At 35.1% G+C, this 18,613-nt stretch overlaps 5 protein-coding genes across 5 annotated transcripts; 4 read left to right on the top strand and 1 right to left on the bottom strand.

The window, feature by feature from the left end:
- Positions 1-862: 862 nt before the first annotated feature.
- LOC107840505 (auxin-induced protein 15A) lies at positions 863-1,464 on the top strand. The gene has a single exon (XM_016684387.2). The coding sequence runs from the start codon at positions 980-982 to the stop codon at positions 1,235-1,237; it is 258 nt and encodes an 85-aa protein (XP_016539873.2). The 5' UTR covers positions 863-979; the 3' UTR covers positions 1,238-1,464.
- A 1,556-nt stretch (positions 1,465-3,020) lies between these two features.
- Positions 3,021-3,654, top strand: LOC107840507 (auxin-induced protein 15A). The gene has a single exon (XM_016684390.2). It carries the CDS (start codon positions 3,152-3,154, stop codon positions 3,407-3,409), a length of 258 nt encoding a protein of 85 aa, XP_016539876.1. The 5' UTR covers positions 3,021-3,151; the 3' UTR covers positions 3,410-3,654.
- Positions 3,655-7,401: 3,747 nt separating this feature from the next.
- Positions 7,402-9,179, top strand: LOC124886512 (auxin-responsive protein SAUR21-like). Its single transcript, XM_047395192.1, has one exon. It carries the CDS (start codon positions 8,673-8,675, stop codon positions 8,922-8,924), a length of 252 nt encoding a protein of 83 aa, XP_047251148.1. The 5' UTR covers positions 7,402-8,672; the 3' UTR covers positions 8,925-9,179.
- A 1,990-nt stretch (positions 9,180-11,169) lies between these two features.
- On the bottom strand, positions 11,170-12,507 carry LOC107879559 (E3 ubiquitin ligase PQT3-like). Its single transcript, XM_016726580.2, has one exon. The coding sequence runs from the start codon at positions 12,505-12,507 to the stop codon at positions 11,170-11,172; it is 1,338 nt and encodes a 445-aa protein (XP_016582066.2).
- A 3,303-nt stretch (positions 12,508-15,810) lies between these two features.
- Positions 15,811-18,311, top strand: LOC107840502 (major antigen). Its single transcript, XM_016684384.2, has one exon. It carries the CDS (start codon positions 15,872-15,874, stop codon positions 17,975-17,977), a length of 2,106 nt encoding a protein of 701 aa, XP_016539870.2. The 5' UTR covers positions 15,811-15,871; the 3' UTR covers positions 17,978-18,311.
- Positions 18,312-18,613: the final 302 nt, after the last annotated feature.

The following is an 18,613-nucleotide window of genomic DNA, read 5'->3' as shown; positions in this document are numbered from 1 at the left end:
ACTGGAAGGCAAGTAAATTTTTGCTCCAGTTTGTAGGCCATAATGCTGACTGTTCAGAGGTACCTTGAGGATAATAACCACACTATTAGAGTGTAAATTTCGTATTGAGGCCGAGCACCACGCTAACTCTATCATTCAGTATGACATTACACAAAGTGAGAGTGCGTAGTCAACACACCACCTTAAGTGCCAATGTTGGAATGTTTAGTTTGGTACAGGAATTCAGATTCCTATAACAGAAGTTCTTGTTCAAAGTCAACTCATTATTCAATTTAGGTAATCTGTCGACAAATTTAAGCCATTATAAATGCTCACCAGATTAGAGATAAGTTTCTACAAGATTCATGCTGAGGTCCACCCATGCTAAGTACTCAGTAGTGGCACAAAACAAATATACACAACAGCAGCAGTGAGAACAAATTTGTATCCTGAACCGTCTCTTTACAACTATGGATGATCAGTTTTTGTCAAAAATATTCCGGATATGCCCACATAGATTCGCGTTTCATGATTAACTCAGTGGAATGCTGATTATACTTTGTTGATTTAACATCAAGAAGTGGCTTCAGGTGGTCCCTAACTCAACTATTCAAGAAAATGAGATTTCATGAATCTGTTCTCTATTTGTGAAAAGTAATGGGGCCTTCTGCTTTTAGATATAGTTCCAAAGTCCAAATAGTTTGGTGATTAGTTAGAAGGCATATTCATATGCTATTTCATGTGCTATTGTCTCTAAATAGTACGCGCCAAACCTCAACTACGCGAATGATCTTTACTGATGTTTATGGAAAACGCATATTCAATGCATATCACTAGGATACCGCAACTTGCCATTGGCCTATATAAACACATAAAAAGAAGCCTCTACCACCACAACTCTCATCCAAACTTGAAACCATTCAAAGCTTACTGCTTTCTAAGTCCTTAAAAGTTTTTTTCCTTTCATTATTTGCTCATATCTACATTGAACTCAACTACCATGGCTATCCGTATGCCTCGTATAATCAAGAAGTCTTCTACAGCTAAAGATGTTCCAAAAGGCCACTTTGCTGTGTATGTCGGGGAGGAGCAGAAGAAGAGATTTGTAATCCCTATATCGTTCTTGAGACAACCTTTATTTCAAGATTTACTAAGTCAAGCTGAGGAAGAATTTGGTTTCGAGCATCCAATGGGTGGTCTCACAATACCCTGCAGAGAGGATGTCTTCGTTGACCTTACCTCTCGTTTGAAGAACTGAAACGGAAACTTGCTTTCAAAATTTTGTACTAAAGCATGATTTTGACACTGTAAAGCTTAGGAGTTAAAGAAAACAGTAGCTGATGTTAGAACGAGAGATTTTGCCTCTTACTAGGTAGATTAGGGAACCATATCCACAAAGCCTGATTGTCATTCCATGTCAAAGAGACAAATGACTCTGTACCTTTTTTCTTCTTTAAAGATAATGAAGTTTTGAACCTTCTTCAATTGATGGTTTCATTCAGTTAACATTGGGTTTTTTTCTCCTTATCATTCCTTATTTTCAAGTCTCATGGTTTGCTAACAATCTTGAGCCAGAATCAAGTGATCATCTCTAAAATGGCCAAAACTTGATAATAAGCAGCCACGTTCTTGTATCGCAGCAATTTTGCAGCCTCTTGTTATGATTGAGCAATTGATTAACACGGAGAAGTAGCAAACTGGATTTATGATTATGCCTCTTAACATATATACTCTCTTTCTAACTTCAAATTGAGCTTCTGCATTCCATGTAAGGCAACGGTAACTAAGTAACTTGGTGGAAATGGTCTGTTGCTTGCTCTGACGGCCGGCATTTTAGAACTCCTTAAGACAAATTTAAACTTTTTTAAGTTACAGAATTGAAACTTCAGTATTTGTAAAATGTAACAAGAAAAGTGTCACTACCCCTACTTTTTTTTTTTTTTTTTTTGCTAACTTGCTCTAGTTAATTGTAGCAGCACAATTGAGTGAGGGATACTATAAAATTCGTCCAAGTGAATAAAAGGAAAAACCTCGTTGAAATGCTCTATATGACCTGAGATCAGAGTTTAGTATTGTGATAGGTCCTAGCAATGTACATCTTAGGAACTGACCAGGAGCAGTATAACAAGATTTTTAACCTTTTCCAGTTTGCTAGGTGTAACCTACTAATTTCAGTATTTATCGGAAAATCAATATACTGATGAAACTGAATCAATTTGGAGTAAACGGGAAGGAATGTAAATATTTCATCTTCGGATTCTAGGCCACACAGGCCATAATGTTGACTGTCCATAATTAAATTTGGTATAGGAATTTAAATTCCGATCGAGTAAAGAAGTGCTGTTCAAAGTCCAACTCATTATTCGATTTATGTAACCTCTCTTGAAAAATTTAAGTCAGCGTATTATTCTTGTGAAGTCGTACCAGTGAATTATCATAAGCGATCACTAGATTAGAGATAAGTTTCTACATTATATTCTTCTCTTGCTAGTCTAGACATTCTTATTGACAACTGAAGAAATATTCTAGCTTTATGGAGTTCTCTACTGTTCCAATAATAATCATCGCAATTTGACCATTTTATAAGTATTCAAGTGCAGCACTACTTGAACCATAAGACTAGTTTTTTGTCCCTTTAGCACTATGTATGAGCAGATTTTGTCCAAAATATTCAGGAGATGCCCACATAGATTTGTGTTTTATGATCAGTCGGTGGAATACTGACTATACATAGTTGATTCAACATCAAGAAATGGCTTCGATCAGGTGATTCCTAACTAAAGCATTTCAAGAATTCATGTATGTGTTCCTTTTCTGTGAAAATCAGTAGGGCCTTCTGCTTTTTGACATAGTTTCAGAATCTAAAATAGTTTGATAATTAGTTGGAAGGCATATTCATGTGTTATTTCATGTGCTGTTGTCTCTAAATAGTGCCTCAACAAAACTCAACTACACAAGTATCTTTAACTGGTGCCTATAGGAAATGCATATTCAGTGCATATCCTTAGGATTTGTCAACTTGCCATTGGCCTATATAAACACATAAAAGGTAGCCTCAACCACCACAGCTCTCAGCAAGACTTTAAACCATTCAAAGCTTTCCTCTTCTTTGAAAGTCCTTACAAGTTCTTTCTTTCGTTTTTTGCTTATCTATATCGAAAAAAAAAAGACCATGGCTATCCGTATGCCTCGTATAATCAAGAAGTCTTCTACAGCTAGAGACGTCCCGAAAGGCCACTTTGCTGTGTATGTTGGGCAGGAGCAGAAGAAGAGATTCGTAGTCCCCATATCATTCTTGAGTCAACCTTTATTTCAAGACTTACTTCGTCAAGCTGAGGAGGAATTTGGTTTCGATCATCCAATGGGTGGTCTCACAATACCCTGCAAAGAGGATGTCTTCATTGCCCTTACTTCTCGTTTGAGGAACTGAAACGTAAACTTGCTTTCAAAATTTTGTACTAAAGCAAGATTTGGACACTGTAAAGTTTAGGAGTTAGAGAAATCAGCAGCTGATGTTAGTATGAGGCATTTCGCCTCTGACTAGTTAGAAAAGTGGACTTTATATCCACTAATCCTGATTGTCATTCCATGTCAAAGAGACAAATGACTCTTTCACTTTTTTCTAGTTTAAAGATAATGAAGTATTGAACCTTCTTTAATATATGGTTTCATTCAGTTAGCATTCTCATTTTCTCCTTATCATTCCATATTTTCAAGTGCCATGATTTGCTACCAATCTTGAGCCAGAATCAAGTGATCTGTAAAATGGTCCAAGTACTTTAACAATGAGTTAGAAACAAAAAACATGTGATTGTTTCATCAGATTCCACTGAATTCCTTCTCAGCACTAAACATCTGGATATGCATTAGGAGTTATCACTTGCCTAAATATGCTCATGCATGGGGCGGCTTTACAAAGAAACAAACAAAAGCCTTTAATTTTTCATAAAATTCCCTGTTGTAAAGAAATGTTCTTCAATTTGAATCTGTGTTTCAAGACTTATTACATCAAGTTAAGGAACAGTTTGGTCTTGTTCACCGCATTGGTGGTAGAGAGGATGTTTTCATGTTTGACTTTGCACGCTTAGTGGAAAGATAGAAGACACTGTTTCACTCTTAATTTTGTTAACACTTATTAGAGAAGAACTTCTGTTGTGATTTAAGGCTACAGAATATAAGACAATGTTAATAGCAGGGATTTGGTACACATTACTTGTCCTATATTAAAGAGTAAAACTCTCTCATGTTGGAAAGTTCAGTTCAAGAACAAACTAAAATCATTAATCTGAAACTTGGTGCTGGTATAACTCCGGCTTCGTGGTTTTCTAATCTCTGTTGTTGTTTTATCCTGATTTTTATCTGCAAGGAGTCAGTTTGTTGCTGAAGTTACTACGTTATTGTTGATTGATTACACTTGCTTACTTTCATGTATCTGTAAATGACTTTTTTATTTGTTCTTCCATGACACTCAACATCTAGCAAGATTAGCACACAGTTCAGAACTTGCATATATGTTATGCATTTTGAATGTCAACAAAGTGGAAATGCTAAAAGGGCAAGTTTTGAGGATACTTCAACTAAATGACTTGCTTCTTTCTGGACCAGACTCAAGGAGCACTAAGTCGATTGATTCCCACTAGAATAGGTGTTTGTTAGTGTTTGTCCTAACTTTCTTACCATAATTGGGTTTTTCCTTTAGGTACCATAATTGGTTTTCCTTTTAGGAATAGGAAAACATATTCTCCTTGTTCTTGTAGGAAAAAGGTTATAGACTTTATAAATAGAGGCTCCTTTCTGCTAGTTTGGTAGCATCCACAATGTAGTCCTAGGGGTTTGAGAGTTTCGTTTGGGGGAGACTTTGTGAGACACAAGTGTTGCGGGATCACTTGTGTGAACCTCTTTTCTATTCTGAGTGAATTCGGTGAGGTCGTCTTTGCTCATCTCCTTTTGTGGATATAGGTCGATTGACCGAATCACGTTAAATTTTTGTGTCTCCTTTGGTGTATTTCTCGTTTATCTTCTTATGTGGCGTCTTTTGAGGTTTGCTTGACAGTGTTGTCCAAAGTTAACCCATTATTTTCCTTATATATAATCTAATCAATTCAAGGAGCACTAAGTCAATTGATTCCCATTAGAGAAAGTGCTTTCCAAAGTCAACTCATTATCCTCCTTATATGAACTAAACAACTCAAGGAGCACTGAGTCAATTGATTTTCTTTGATAAATTTAAGTCAGCACAGAATGTTCATACTCACAATTGCCCTACACATTAGAGATAATCTTCTATATTCTTCAGTCTATTTTCTCTTGGTTGTTATCCTACAAAAGTAGTGCTGAGGTCCACACATGCTCAGCAGTGGCACAACTCAAGCAGACACTGTTTGGTTTTGCTCTTCTTTGAGCAGAAACATTCCTTCTTATCGATAAATGAAACTCGAGAAATGTTCCCACTTATCCAAATATTCTGTTATTCAAACAAAAATGATCCTAATTTGACCATTTCATAGTTACTGTACAAGTCTTCAACTGCAGCACCAACTTGTATACCGGGCCATAGTTTTATTATTATGGATGATCAGATTGGCTTTTATCATCAATCATTGGAATATTGGCTGCAACTTGTTGGTTCAACATCAAGAAATGTCTCCAGGTGCTCCCTAACCCTACCATTATCGAGAAGATGAGGTTTCCATCTGTAGTTTGTTGTGAATAGCAGTGGGGCCTTTTGCTTGTAGACATAGTTACAAAGTCTAAAAAGTTTGATAATTAGTTGGAAGGCATAACCATGTGTTGTTTCATGTGCTATTGTCTCTAAACAGTACTGCACCAAAAGTTAACCACACAAGTGTTCTTTTAACTGGTGCCCACATAATGCCCCTATCCAATGCATATCAGTAGGATCCTAAAACTTATCATTGGCCTATATAAACATATACAAAGAAGTGTTTACCATAACAGCTCTCACCAAAACTCGAAATCATACAAAGCTTTTACCAAGTCCTTACAAGTTCTTTCCTTCCTTATCTGCTCATCTATACTGAACTAAGTGGTCATGGCTATCAATATGCCTCGTATAATCAAGAAATCTTCTACTGCTAGAGACATTCCGAAAGGCCATTTTGCTGTTTATGTTGGGGAGAAGCAAAAGAAGAGATTCGTAATCCCCATATCATTCTTGAGTCAACCTTTATTTCAAGACTTGCTTAGTCAAGCTGAAGAAGAATTTGGTTTCGATCATTCAATGGGCGGTGTCACAATTCCCTGCAGCGAGGATGTATTCATTGATCTTACTTCTCGCTTGAATAGGATCTGAGGCTTTTCCTTTGACAGTTTTGTAGAAAACTAACCTTATTATTGAAAATTAGATAGAGGGGCCTACTGGCAGCTGCAACAGTAGATCCCAATTTTGAATGTAATTTTTAGTTTAAAAAATGAAATCTGTTCAGACTAATTCGTTATCTGATTTGGTTTATCAATGTTCATGTTTAACAAAGTTCTTTACATGAATCTGTTCTCTTCATAATGTGGGAATTGGAGCTTCTAAAGTGCTAGTATATGTTAATCAATTCTAAAGAAGCTACATTACCTGTGGCCTTATCCTCAAAATATCCAAGAAATAACATTAGTATATATGGCACTCCATCGGACACATTCGTTCTTTGCTCATATAGAAACAGATCTCTCTATCAGCAGCAGAATAACTTGGGATAATTCTGGTCTGGTAAGTTGATTAAATCATCAGATTAGAGGACTTCCAATATGAGGACCGAAAATTGTTTTGATTTAAGTCAACTTATTTCTAAAAGCATTGATTAGTATAACTGTACTTACTATAAGGTTCCCTAAAAAGTGGCTATTTAGAAAGTATCTTATGTTGCTTGTTTGCAAGTTATTGAATCAGGCTACCTTTTAAGCGCATGTATGTGCTCTCGCTCTGTTTGGTTGTATGTTAAGTGATTGGTCAATTGATTCAGTCCCTTTACCGAATGCAGCTTGTTGTTCGATGAAATTCTCTGAACAGCGCTTCCTGTTGAGCTGCTCTGAAGCCAAGATGTCAGATGTGGATGGGGGGCTTGCATTAGTGAGGAAGATACCATTTTTAACTTGTACGCGGGCAAAAAAATTTCTCCTTCTTTAAGCTCTTTATTGGGCTCTTTGAATTGGGTAAGCATGATCATGGATATGTTACTCGAAAAGTTCATGACATGAAACCTGATTTATCTTCTTTACAAATTGTTATTTGTAATGTATGACATGGCCAGGCTTGGACTTTTATCCCAGAAAGTCACTCAACTTTGATTTTTACTCATAAAGTCGCTCAACTTTCACATTTTTACTCAGAAAGTCACTCAACTTTCACATTAAATGTGAAAGTTGAGTGACTTTCTGAGTAAAGATCAAAGTTGAGTGACTTTCTGAGATAAAAGTCCAAAGTTGAGTGACTTTTTGGGATAAAAGTTCAAAGTTGAGTGACCATTTGAGTTATTAACTCGTTTGTTTAATAGCATAAAGATAGGAGGAGTCAAATCAGCTTGTAGTAAATCTCTGGATGTGAGTACTTTATCCAGTGGCTTGTGATTGCAGTTCTATACTCAGTCCCGAGCACTATAGTTGATCAGTGGACTAATTTTATTGTGCGAGTGTGTGGAAATTAATTAGAAAGTTCTCAAATTATAAGTACTGCATAAAAGGACAGAGAAGGAAAAGCCATATGATCCTTCATGTACTACTGTCTGTCATAGACATCAATCAAATCATTTTTGCCACTATTATAGGATGTTTCGGAGTATACTTCTTTTTCTTCACAAATATGGTCTGAAACCAAATTCTTCTCAATCACAATATAGATTAGGTAGCCTATGAGTGGCTTTCTGCTATATATACAACAAACAAATGATCGATTAATAACTGTCTGATGATGGGAGAGAACAGAAGCAATTTACTATCTCAGTACCATTTTGCAGATCTCCACATATAAATTCTTTTCAACCATTTAGGGCTGTAATGATTAATGATAAATTATCCCTATATATTTTGGGTCAAGATATAGATCTAAAAGCTAAGAAGCACTTGGAATTGGAAATTATGGTCATCTAAAAATATTTATTTGCAACAAGACCATGTTACCATCTATGAATTTTTGGAGATGTGTATCTAGACATACAATATAACATGGCACAAGTCTTCTTTAGCAATTTGATTGTGAGGGATACCTTGCTCTAAGCTCAAAGACTCTCAACAAAGCTAGGAAGCCCTTCATGTTACTTGCTGTTTTGGGATAGTAATTGATAACTTCTGTTGTATACCAGTGTGGTGCTTCCTATAAATGTAACATCAATATATGTCCACCGTTATGTTTTTATCCGAGTGGTCCAGGCAAAAATAAGCTCCTCGTTGTCTCTTCATTAAAATTTTACAAGGAGTAATGCTTTTGTTCCAAGTTTCAAATAAGGTAGGGCCTATTGTTCTAGAACTAGTATTACAAAAATTTCAATGCTTGGAAGGCAAAAGCATGTGATACTTCAGTGGCATTGTCTTCTCAGTGTTGTATGAGTTGCTATTGCCTATATAAACATATTCAAGGAGGTATCTACCACCACAACTCTCAGCAACCTCCAAAGTATTCGAAGCTTTCTCTGCTTTTGAGTTCTTAGTAATTCTTTCTTTCTTTTCTCATCTATAACTAAAAGATCATGGCTATTCTTCGTATGATCAAGAAGTCTTCCACAACTAAAGATGTTCCCAAGGGTCACTTTGCAGTGTATGTTGGGGAGACGCAGAAGAAGAGATTTGTAATCCCCATATCATTCTTGAGTGAACCTTTATTTCAAAACTTGCTTAGTGAAGTTGAGGAAGAATTTGGCTTCAACCATCCAATGGGCGGTGTGACAATTCCCTGCAGCGAGGATTTTTTCATTGATCTCACTTCTCGCTTGAGGAAATGAGAAGGACACCATTCCCCATTTTTTGCACAATTTTGTATGGTTATAAAGCAGGATCTCCACTATGTACAGTTCAGAGTTAGAAAATACACTAGGTAGAACATTAAGAATGGATGTCATTCCTTTGTCTCTTGACTAAGGTCATATTTTCTACTTCAATTTTTTTTTTTTGAAGTAATGAACCTTTTTGCTTCTATGTTCCATTCTAGTCCATGTACTGATGTAATGAATTCATTGTAATAGAAACTTTTTGCTCAACTCTCATGGTTTGCTAATCAGATAAGCTAGACTCTTAGTCTTTTAAAGAGGAATAACGTATTCAATTGGAGATATTATTGTCACTACCATCTTGGTAAAATGATAGTTACACTATGTGGTTTCAAATAAAGTTAGTTGCAAGTTGTGGCTGTCATACAGTAAGGCATAACTCAAGATGTAATATAGCTGCAGCATCGTGGAAGTACTTAGTGCAAATTAATTAACTCTTAATTAGATGTACTATCTATACTTCTCTAGAATAACTCAAATTTCTGGCAATAATAAGGTTATGGATAAGTCATAGACACAGGCATGTTGATAGTCAGTAAACTCGTGTTGATCGGATTATTCTAGTCTGGAAAGTTGATCCTCACAGTGACTTAGCATAAGGGACCAAACAAACAAGTTGTCATATATTTCAGTAAATTTACCTCTAATTGTACTGTTGTAGAATTCTAACTCTCAAATGACTTAGATACCAGTTAGAACTACCTTTATTAACAGAAAGACATCTCTGAGCCAAGCGGTCCAAACCCGAGTCATTACAAGACAATCACCAATTGTTATCAATTTGATTTCTAAAGATCCTCTATTCTTTATCTTGTCACGGAAAATAGTGGTGCCTGTTAATCTTCAGGCACAATGGCCTATGACCATAAATTCTTTAGACTGAGTTGGACAACAAAGCCATGTGATACTTCTTGTGCTGTTGTCAACCAATAGTGCAACAAATGCCACTTCACAAGTGAAATCATAAATAAGGTTGGCATGTTAGTTTGCATATGTTTTAGTCCTTGAAATCATCATATGGCATCGCTCCATATTTATGGATTTGATTTGGAGAGATCCTTTGTTGCATGTATGAGGAAAGAGTAGGACCTAGTGTTCTTGAACTTATATGAGCTAAAGCAATTAATCATGTCAATTAGATGGAAGACAGGACCATGTGTTGATTGATATGTCATTGTCTTTCACTGATGCCAAACCCAAATGGCTCTCCTCCACAAATCAGGAGATAGTATGACTTGCTGTTTGGTTATATAAACATGTTTTGAGAAGTATCCACCACCACCACAACTCTCCAAGAAAACTACTCAAAGATTTTCCTGTGCTTTCAGAATACTTAGTGACTCTTCTCTTCATCGTTTGCTCATCTTAATTAAAAGATCATGGCTATCCGTGTTCCTCGTATAATCAAGAAATCTTCAACATCCTTGGATGTTCCCAAGGGTCATTTTGCTGTTTATGTTGGGGAGAAGCAGAAGAGATTTGTGATACCCATATCATACCTGAATCAACCTTCATTTCAAGACTTGCTCAGTCAAGCAGAAAAAGAATTCGGCTTCAATCATCCAATGGGCGGTGTCACAATTCCCTGCTCAGAGGACATCTTCATTGGCATCACTTCTCAATTTAGGATTTAATATCTTCATAGTTGAGATCATTTTTTCCTTCATAGATCTCACAATTTTGTATACTAAAGTAGGAGATCCATCATGTACAGTTGGTTAAATAGAAACTATATAAAGCTTAGCACCACAAAGATTGGTGCTTTTTGACTCACAAAGACTAATTCAAAGAATTCAGATTCTCCTCTCATTAAATTGTAGTTAATGTTAGTAATCCAACTCTATGAAATTCATGTCATTTGATGAGTGACTGTTTATTTATTTTTTTCTATTTCAAAGATAAGACTATCATGATCAGGCACTTGGATATTACTTGACATTTGAATTAGTGTAGTTCGCCAGTGGCCAAGATTATTAAAATAGTGGAACACAAATGTATAGCCAGCCAAATAGTGTTTTATGCCGCCTTCTTGTGTATCACAATATAGAGTGTCAAATTATGTCTGATCAAACAAGGATAAAATTACTAATATAACTTGAAAAGCAAAAAGATCAAAGCCCAGAGATCAAAATTGATGTACTGATAAAAACAATGTATTGAATTCGACAACATAACAGAATCTGATATATATTTTGACCCCTCAACAAATAATTACACTAGGAAACACACTACTCATCTCGCGCTTAGTCCTTTTAAAACCCGACTCATCTGGTAAGACAAGGTGGCCGTAGCTCATGCATTGCATGCCCAGGCAATGAGGATAATAGACAGCAGGGTTCATCGTCGACATGTAACTATCAGCAACAACATGGTCTTGTATGTAAGCATCATCACTTGGTTTCTTCCTTTTCTTCATCTTTACTTCTTCAACAGCTAGTGGACACTCTTCTACCGTCTTTAGTTCCCTACAAGTCTCTTCTTTTCGAAGAGGTAGAGGTAATGGAATATTAGCCGGTGTATTGTGAACTCTAACCCTATGCGCTGAGGAACTACCGGTACTGGACTCCAAGATTCTGTTTATTGTGACCCTTAGAGTCAAGATAGGCAAGAGGGCATCAGCAAGTATATTTCTAGCCCCACATATGCAAACAGAGTTGGAGACAATATGATCCCTTATACATTTATCGCAGAAACCACTAAGACAACACTTGCTCGCCATAACAGCATCTTTCATCAATCCTTTACACAACGGGCAATGAAGCTCTGGTGGTATATCTCTGAATGAACGCTTAGAAGACGAAGAAGAAGAACATGACGACCCTTCAACCTCCTTTGAAAAAGCAGCCTCGTTACACTTCAAAACTCCAACAGTACTACCACTTGGAGGCTTCACTTTCTTGATACCATAATTGGGGTCACCATTTGTAGGGCAATGCTGAATAAAATGCCCAGGCACGTTGCATCGATGACACACATACCCTGATGGTGGCTTTTTCCAATATTCCATTCCACCTCGACCAAAACCATTAAGAAAAGACGATCTTGTGCTAGACTCCGGTGATCTCTTGCCGACTGAGACAGTTAAACTCTTGATCTTAGCATCCTCATCATCATTTATCCTATTAGTGAGGGCACTTGGCACTGATTTTTGAATTGCATACACATCATCTCCAAAATCATGGCAATCAAAATCTTGAAAATATTTGGCTGAATTTGACTCTTTTTTAACTGCATGAACCTCCTCCTCCTTCTCGTCACACAACGCTTCCTCTGTCTCCTCTGCAATTACTATGGTCAAGCGAGGTAATCCAGGAACGCGACGAATCAAAACACTTGTATTTGTAGGAATCAAAGTGTCTTGATCAACATAATCTTCGTTAGTTTGTGCATTGGTGACAACAAGGTCTAAATCTTTACCCCTACCATAACGTTTGGATTCAAATATTTTTGATTTCAAATTCCCAACAGAAATAAATTGATCAAACATTGGAATTGAATCATAATCTTTAGCACTTTTACACTTGAAATACGCTGCCATAATCGAATTCTTTTTGCTAGAAATAAGAAATCAAACAACTTTAAGAAAGTGGACGTGTTAAGAATACTAAAATTGGTTGCACAGAAATGGAGTTAGGAATAACGCTTATATATAGATTTTCCCTACTTAAATTATTTCCGAAACCCACTAGGAATCTGAAAGTAGAATTAAAAAAAGTTTCCAAAAATTGTAATCCCGTTGCTTGCGAACTACGGTTTCCTTATTTTACACTTCCAAATTAATTTTCTTTATTCTAATAGTTTGCACCGATATATGTTTAGCTACTAGATCAAAATTTTATTGTGGTACAAATAACTTTTTTAGCAATAGTTTTATCCTTTGATTATTTAACTTTTTCAACTTTAGGGACGAACGAGGTTGCGTATTAAAGGTAAACTTTTATAAACTTAAATACCCCGTCATTCAAAAATATTTGTTATTTATTTTTTTACTTGGTAGGAAAACAATGATCGACATAATGATTTTATCAAATTATCCCTATTAATTGAAGTTTAATACTAAATACTAAAAAATAATTTGAAGAATAAGTAATCAATGTCAAGGATAAACATAATTTATTTATTTTTTTGATATGTTAAAAGTGACAAGATTCATTTAAAAAATAAGTGACAAGTAATTTAAACGGCGAGAGTAGTAACTTTTAGTGACACTGATATATTTCACATTTTCAACTACTATTCCGTTCTTAAATACTTGTCGTTCTTACTAAAAGTAGATATTATTACATTATACTTATCATTTTAAAAAAAATTTAGACATAATTGAGTTTTTCTTCCCTATCTTATCAATAACACATTTTTTATTTATTGAAAAAAGTCACACTTTTCATTAATTAGAGAGATTAAAAAGAGATAATTAAAGAAATTAAATAAGGGTGAGATGGTAAAGATTTAAAGTTTGTTACGAACCCTGTAATAGGCTTTGTAGACCAAACAAGTAATAATATAATAAATGATGGATTTGGGTATGAGGCGAGGTTACAACCTAATAATAGAATGGATTTCTCTGGGATTCTAATTACACAAGCATGTTAGGAGACACCAATTACCTATTAAATGCGTTTTGCAAATTATGTTGAAGCTTTGATTTAGGTTGTTATCCTCTAATCTCCTTTTATGTTCTAGTATCTCATCTTCTTCTAGTCATTTTCTTCTTCATTACTCTAAGATCTCTCTATTTCTATTGTCAACTATTATCTTGTTATTTCAATTCTAAGTTGTAATTTAAATTCAGCAAGTATAATACACATTATTGTTATTGTTATGTTGAGAAATTCGAATTGTTACATAATTTCTTAAAGAAACTTGCAAATAAAAAATATATTTTCTTCGTTCAGTTTTATTCGTCACAAAATGAGATGACACACTTATTAAGAAAAAATAATTAATAATATGGACATTTTATCATAGTACACATATTAAATGATGTTTATATTTATGTTTTGAAATTAATTTGGATAGAAAATAATTAATGTTAAAGGTAAAATAGAAAAAAATTATCTTTTCTTGATATGTTAAAAATAATAAATAGAAATTTAATTAGAAAATTAATGATAAGTAAAAGTGAATGGGGGAAGTAATAAATATTTTAAAATGGAGGGAATACTAGAAACAAGTCCATAAGTAGAAATTCAATTAGAAAATGAATCATAAGTAAAAGTGAATGAAGGGAATAATAAATATTTTAAAATGGAGGGAATACTAGAAATAACTCCACCTATTTTTTTGGAGTTTGTACTAGCTATTGCTAGATTTGTTGGGTTGTGTTGCACTTTTTATGAGCCATACGAAATAAAATGGGAGACTAGAGTGTAGAGAATAGCAAAAGAAAAGGTAAAGTTGAAGAGACCTTCTGCTAGCCCAAGATCGTTAACTAAGATTGAAAAATTCAATTAAAGAAGAGGAAGTTATGAAAGTAGAAGAAAAATATTGAATATGAGAGCTTAAGTATAGAAAAAGATTACTTTATATGCTTTGTATTGGATTTGCTTTTGAATTTTTTTTTGTTAGGTTACAAATGTACACAACCATTCTTATTTATACTTATTCATGGATGGTTCTAGATACTTCTACAAAAACAATCTAGGAAACTTCTATATTCTAGCTATTTAAGAATAATCCAAATATTTTTCAAAGATAATTATCCTAAATACTATACTAGAGTATTCTAGAGACTACTAAAAAACAATCATATTAACTCACTAGACTATTCTAGAAATTTCATTATAAAATTATGACATTCATTCTTCCAAAAGATTCACTTTAGATATTTTTTTACATAGAACAATTACAACAATTTAAGTTAGTCCAATTTTAGTTACAAAAATGAAAAGATATTTTATTACTTTTATTTTTATTTATCCTTAATATTAAAGTACTATTATGTTTTTTATATTTAAATAATTTATAATTAATAAAAATAATATAATAATTTTTTTTTTGGTCATTGTTCTTAAATAGTATATCATATCAAATATGAATAAGTGAATGATATGTGCATTTGTGCGTGAAGTTCTGTCACACATTTCTTAAATATCAATATGCTAAATTGAGAGTAGTTTATGCTGTCAAAAATAATGAAAAAATGAATTTAGTAACAAAAATAAGTTCACAAATAATATTTCTCCTGTTACATGAATTCAATTTGCATTTTATCTAGAAAAATCCCTTTCTAACTGACATATAGTAACAAAAATAAGTTTCACAAATGATATTCCTCGTTAATTGTGTCTCCTATCCTTCAACACATCCCATCTTCACTCATGTCCCCATCTCCTACACCTCTACCACATTTCATAATATTTATTCAGATTATATACAAATATTTATTAAATAATATCTTTGATTTATATATCATATATAATAAATAAAAGATTCACTTATTTTTCAAACAAATATTTATGATGAAAATATCTTTCTTATATCGAGCACACCCCTAAACTTTCAATTTCCACTTTTGATATTTAAAATTTGCTTATCTACATTTATTACTCCCTCTATTTTTTTAAGTGATTTATTTAGCCTTATTCCTATAAAATTTAAAATACTTTTACTAATATTCCTCCAATTAAATTTAGATTGGGCACACTCCTAATCTCTTCTTAGTTTGATTTTGATAATTTGAATAAAGATATAATAAAAAGATTTCAACTAAATTATTCTTAAAAAGTTTAAAAAGTACTTAAATAAAAATTCAAATACAACCTAAATGAAGCACTTAAATGAAAATTGTGGATGCAAAGTTTTTTATTTTTTGGGTCAAAATACTTAAGTGCCATAGGACAGGCTGCCTCGATATTTTCAAAAAATTTAAGGCGCCGAGCAAGCAAATAGGCGGCCGCTTTATGCTAACATTTTCAAATAGTCTAAACCCTAGATTACTCTTCGCCGCTCAATCTTCCCTTATCTCATCTTCACAATCTTCTTCCCATTTTCCCAAAATCAAAACCCACCACACAAAAAATCCCACTAGCCAAAAACCGCCATACGCAATGGCCAAAAAGAAGCTGACCCCGCAAGTACAACAACCCGAAACCAACATACAAGAGTTAAAGGAAGAAAACAATCAGTCTAAAGCAATGGAAGAAGCTTCTGAGAAACTTGAAAACCTCAAGAACTTGAACAGCATGCTTTTGAGGGAGACTATTGAGAAACGGCAACAGATGGACTCACTCGTACAGGCGAAAGAGTGTCTGGAATCGGAACTGAAAAGGGCCGACTCGGAGAAGAGTGAGTTGCTGACCGAGTTGACTCAGTTGACTGAACAGGTTATTCAGCTGGACATTGAGAAGAAGTTGGTGTCTGTGTTTGTTGCTGTGCAGGTTGGGTACTATGTTGAGGTGGTTGAGAATGAGAGGGATGGGTTGCGTCAGCAGAATGATGGGGTTGCGGCGAAGCTGAAGAGTGTGGAGGTAGAAATGCGCGATGTTTTGAGAGAGAAAGGTGAGATGGAGAAGCTGTTGAATGTTAAGGAGAGTGAGATTGATCACCTTAAGAAGAAACTGAGTGATGTTGGTGATGAGATTGCGAATGAGAGGAGTGTTTACGAGAGGATTTGTCTGGAGAAGGATGAAATGAAAATGAAGCTCGACGTGCAAGTAGAGGAAGCGAATGAATTGAGAGTGAGATTGGTTGAAACTGAGAAACGAGAGAAGGAGGTTGAGGTTGAACTAGGGAAGTTAAGGGTTGAATACGCTGCTGTCAAGAAGGAAATTGAGGACAGAGAAAGCAAGATTGAGTCGATTGTGAGAGAGAAGGAATTGGTTGAGAATAGCCTGTTGGATTCGAATAAAGTGATTGAAGAACTGAGGGGACAGATTGATGTGGTTGTTAGGGAAAAAGAAGGGATCGAAGTGGAGAGGAGCACGGAAGTGAAGAAGAATGGTGTGTTGCAAAGCACTGTCGCGGGTCTTAATGATATGGTGCTGAGCTTGCAAAAGGAGGAGATGAAATTGCGTGATAATTTGGCGGAGCTGGAGAAGAAGTGTTTGGAAGGATTAAGGAAGGAGGAAGAGATGGAGAGAAAGATGAATGAACTTGTCAAGGGAAGCAATGAGAAAGAGATTAAAGTTGAAAGCTTGATTGAAGAAAAGGGTGTTGTTGAGAAGGAATTGGACGAGGCATTGAAGCAATTAGATGAAGAGAAGAAGAAGATTGAGCGAGCGGTTACAGAGAAGAATGAGATGGAAGAGGCAAAAGTTAAAAGGGAGACTGAAATTGTTGAACTGCAGAAACAATTGGCTAAATTCAAGGATGTTGTTTCTGAATTAGAGGTATCTCGCAATGGTCAGGAAGAGAAGTTGAAGAATTTGGAATCTGAAGTTGGTAAGTATAAGGCTGCACTCGAGCGAGTTACTCTTGAGAAGGATGAGATGCAAAAGCGATTTGTCAATGAGGAACAGAATGGTGTAAACATGAAGAAACAGATTGAAGAAATGGAGGATCACATTAAAAAAATTGCAAAGGAGGTTGAGCAAACCAAGGCTGATTACCACGATGTTGTCAGAGAAAACAAAGTGTTGGAAACCCAATGTCAAGTGTTGAACAAGGAAATTGCTAGTGTACAATCCTCACTTGACGAAGCACAGAAGGAAATTAGTGCTATGCAGTGCAAGGTTGAGTTGGCAAACAGCAATTCCGAGGAAATCTTGAATGCTTTGAGGACTGCTGTAGGTTCAGTCTGCTTGGATGGTGAAGGTGCAAATGTCAGCGTGGTTGGTGAAAAACAAATGAATGGGGAAGATGTCAAGCCTTATGAACCAGAGCTGGAGGCCATCAAGAATGCTATCAAGAATAAAGAGAACAAAGTTGAGGAGATGCAGAGACAGGTTGAGTTCTTGCGGTTTTCAGAAGCTAAAGCACTAAAAAAGAAGAATTTCTGGACCATGTTATCTTCAGCAACAACACTTGTTGCTGCAATGTCTCTTGCGTATGTTGCTCGTGGCCATTGAGTAAGGGAGTTTTATTCGAACCGGTAACGACAAGTCCGAAGAAATGACTTGAGTTTTGGTCCCATAGTTTACCTCTAAAAAGGCACATGATTTTGCTAGTATCGTGCCTAAGCTCGACAATCTGACTGCTATTAGCTTGTTTCAACATCATATGCAACAATCTATGACTGTTTTTGTCATCTTTCCATATGAAATAATATGAAATCCCTTTAGTTTCCAAAGTAAGTACTGGATGTTTTTATGTTTCCAATAACAAGTATGCCTCAGTCCAAAGATTCTTATTCATGTCAAAGAGATCAACGATTTAAAGTTTTTCTACTTCAAAGTTATTGAATATCGAACTTTTCTTACTTGATGGTTTCATTCAGTTAGCATTGGTATTTTTCCTACTTATGATTTCATATGCTCAAGTCCTGTGGTTTTCTCCTTACGAAGGCAAAAGATTTTTGTTTTCCCAACTTCCAAACCACTAGTTAACAACGTGTTTGAATGTCGCAGCTGGATGTACATATAGTTAATTCAACTACTAATTAAAGAAGACTCACCAAAAGAGCTAGTTCCAGTAATTCACAACCTTTTCAGTCTATTAACTTTCAGCAGACGTGCACCACTAGTTACAGAGGACATGACCCTTCA

This window comes from Capsicum annuum, chromosome 8, assembly GCF_002878395.1.
Source record: "Capsicum annuum cultivar UCD-10X-F1 chromosome 8, UCD10Xv1.1, whole genome shotgun sequence".
Classification (NCBI taxonomy): Eukaryota; Viridiplantae; Streptophyta; class Magnoliopsida; order Solanales; family Solanaceae; genus Capsicum; species Capsicum annuum.
The sequence above is the reverse complement of the archived record's forward strand: the minus strand, read 5'-3'. Positions and strand labels throughout refer to the sequence as shown.

Coding starts and splice junctions, on each gene's coding strand:
- LOC107840505 (XM_016684387.2), top strand. CDS start 980: ATGGCTATCCGTATGCCTCGTATAATCAAGAAGTCTTCTACAGCTAAA.
- LOC107840502 (XM_016684384.2), top strand. CDS start 15,872: ATGCTAACATTTTCAAATAGTCTAAACCCTAGATTACTCTTCGCCGCT.
- LOC124886512 (XM_047395192.1), top strand. CDS start 8,673: ATGGCTATTCTTCGTATGATCAAGAAGTCTTCCACAACTAAAGATGTT.
- LOC107879559 (XM_016726580.2), bottom strand. CDS start 12,507: ATGGCAGCGTATTTCAAGTGTAAAAGTGCTAAAGATTATGATTCAATT.
- LOC107840507 (XM_016684390.2), top strand. CDS start 3,152: ATGGCTATCCGTATGCCTCGTATAATCAAGAAGTCTTCTACAGCTAGA.